This window comes from Mesocricetus auratus, unplaced genomic scaffold (genome assembly GCF_017639785.1).
Source record: "Mesocricetus auratus isolate SY011 unplaced genomic scaffold, BCM_Maur_2.0 Super-Scaffold_100011, whole genome shotgun sequence".
Lineage (NCBI taxonomy): Eukaryota > Metazoa > Chordata > Mammalia > Rodentia > Cricetidae > Mesocricetus > Mesocricetus auratus.
This window is the reverse complement of record NW_024429195.1, coordinates 42,608,741-42,610,380: the sequence shown is the minus strand read 5'-3', so window position 1 is coordinate 42,610,380 and position 1,640 is coordinate 42,608,741. Positions and strand designations below refer to the sequence as shown.

Sequence of the window (1,640 nt, the reverse complement as noted above, 5' to 3'; positions counted from 1 at the left end):
ATTTAATGTAAGCTTATCAAGACAGTGTTTAATCCTATAAATCAAAACAATGTAAAGTATTTTTATCAAGAATTAGGACACTGATAAATGGTCTCCAGCAAATGGTTTTCTTTTTTTGGAATCTGTGACTCAGGGTTGTGAATTCAAGTTGCTCTGAGGAATCCAAGAGAAATGGGTGTCAGGCCACTCTGGGCTATGCACCAGACTTGTATCAAAAACGAACCTAAAAGCCAAGCAAATCATGAAAGGAGCAAACAATTACCAGTTTGTAAATATTCAAATGCATTTAGCATACACATGTGTAAAAGAAGTCATGCTGTAACAATGTTCAGATTAAATGTCAGCAGCACCACTGTGCTCAGCAGCAGAGCAGGAAAGGAAGAGAGATTACAATAAACTACATTTTGTCTTTTATTCTTGTTAACATGTAATCTCATTCACTTCTATAAAGTATTACTTTATGGACTAAATCTCTGAAGGCTTGTTTCACTTGTTGATTTCTCAATGTGTAAATAAAAGGGTTCAGCATGGGAGCTATTGAGGTGTTGAGAATAGCCACCCCTTTGGTCAGTGATGCCCTTTCATTAGCAGAAGGTTTGACATACATAAAGATGCAGCTTCCATAAGAGATGGAGATGACAATCATGTGAGAGGAACAGGTGGAGAAAGCCTTTTTCCTCTGACTGGCAGATGGGAACCTCAGAATGGTGCTGATGATACAGATGTATGACAGGATCACTAGTGCCAACGTGAATAGCAGAGTGATAAAGGCAAAGTAAAAGCCAATCATCTCTAGACTCCTTGTATCTGAGCATGAGAGTTGTAAAATGGGAAAGTAGTCACAGGAGAAGTGATCAATGACATTAGAAGCACAGAAATCTAACTTGAGGACCAGCATGAGTGGTGGGAAGATGGTCAGAAATCCTGCCAGCCATGAAGTGAGGACGAGAAGGGTGCAAACTTTCTGATTCATGATGATGGTGTAATGCAGTGGCTTGCAGATGGCGACATAGCGATCATAAGACATTGCAGTTAGAAGAAAGAACTCAGACACCCCCATGGAGATGAAGAAAAATAACTGAGCCAAACAGTTGTTATAGGAGATGGTCTTGACTTTAGTAATTATTGACGCCAAAAATCTGGGGATGGAAACACTGGTGAATATAATTTCTAAAAAGGAAAAATTCCGGAGGAAGAAATACATAGGAGTCTTTAAACGAGAGTCTAGCAAGGTGAGGATAACAATAGTTAGATTTCCAGTGATACTTAATATGTAAGCTATGAATAAAAAGATAAAAATTACCACCTGAAGTTCTGGATCTTCTGATATGCCCAAGAGCACAAACTCAATAATCACAGAGTTGTTTTTCATACTGATTTACTGGTAATAGAATCTATTGGAAAAAAAATAAAGTATAAATTTAATACAGAAGAACTGAAAAATTAAATATTGGTATTACTGCATGCAATGAGGTGAAGCAACAGGAATTTTTAATAAGATTCTTACCAAATCTCTTCATTTCTACTAAAAATATATATAATCATACAATTATATAAAATACATAGTGTATGCAAAATAAATATATAATCTATATATTCTAAATTGAAAAAGAACACATGTTTATGATTATTGCTTAAAG

The 1,640-nt window shown here is 35.7% G+C and overlaps 1 protein-coding gene across 1 annotated transcript; it reads right to left on the bottom strand.

The window, feature by feature from the left end:
- Positions 1-433: 433 nt before the first annotated feature.
- Positions 434-1,372, bottom strand: LOC121143081 (olfactory receptor 6C3-like). The gene has a single exon (XM_040754286.1). The coding sequence runs from the start codon at positions 1,370-1,372 to the stop codon at positions 434-436; it is 939 nt and encodes a 312-aa protein (XP_040610220.1).
- Between the last annotated feature and the right edge of the window lie 268 nt (positions 1,373-1,640).

Excerpts from the sequence above, each read along its gene's own strand:
- LOC121143081 (XM_040754286.1), bottom strand. The coding sequence starts at position 1,372 with ATGAAAAACAACTCTGTGATTATTGAGTTTGTGCTCTTGGGCATATCA.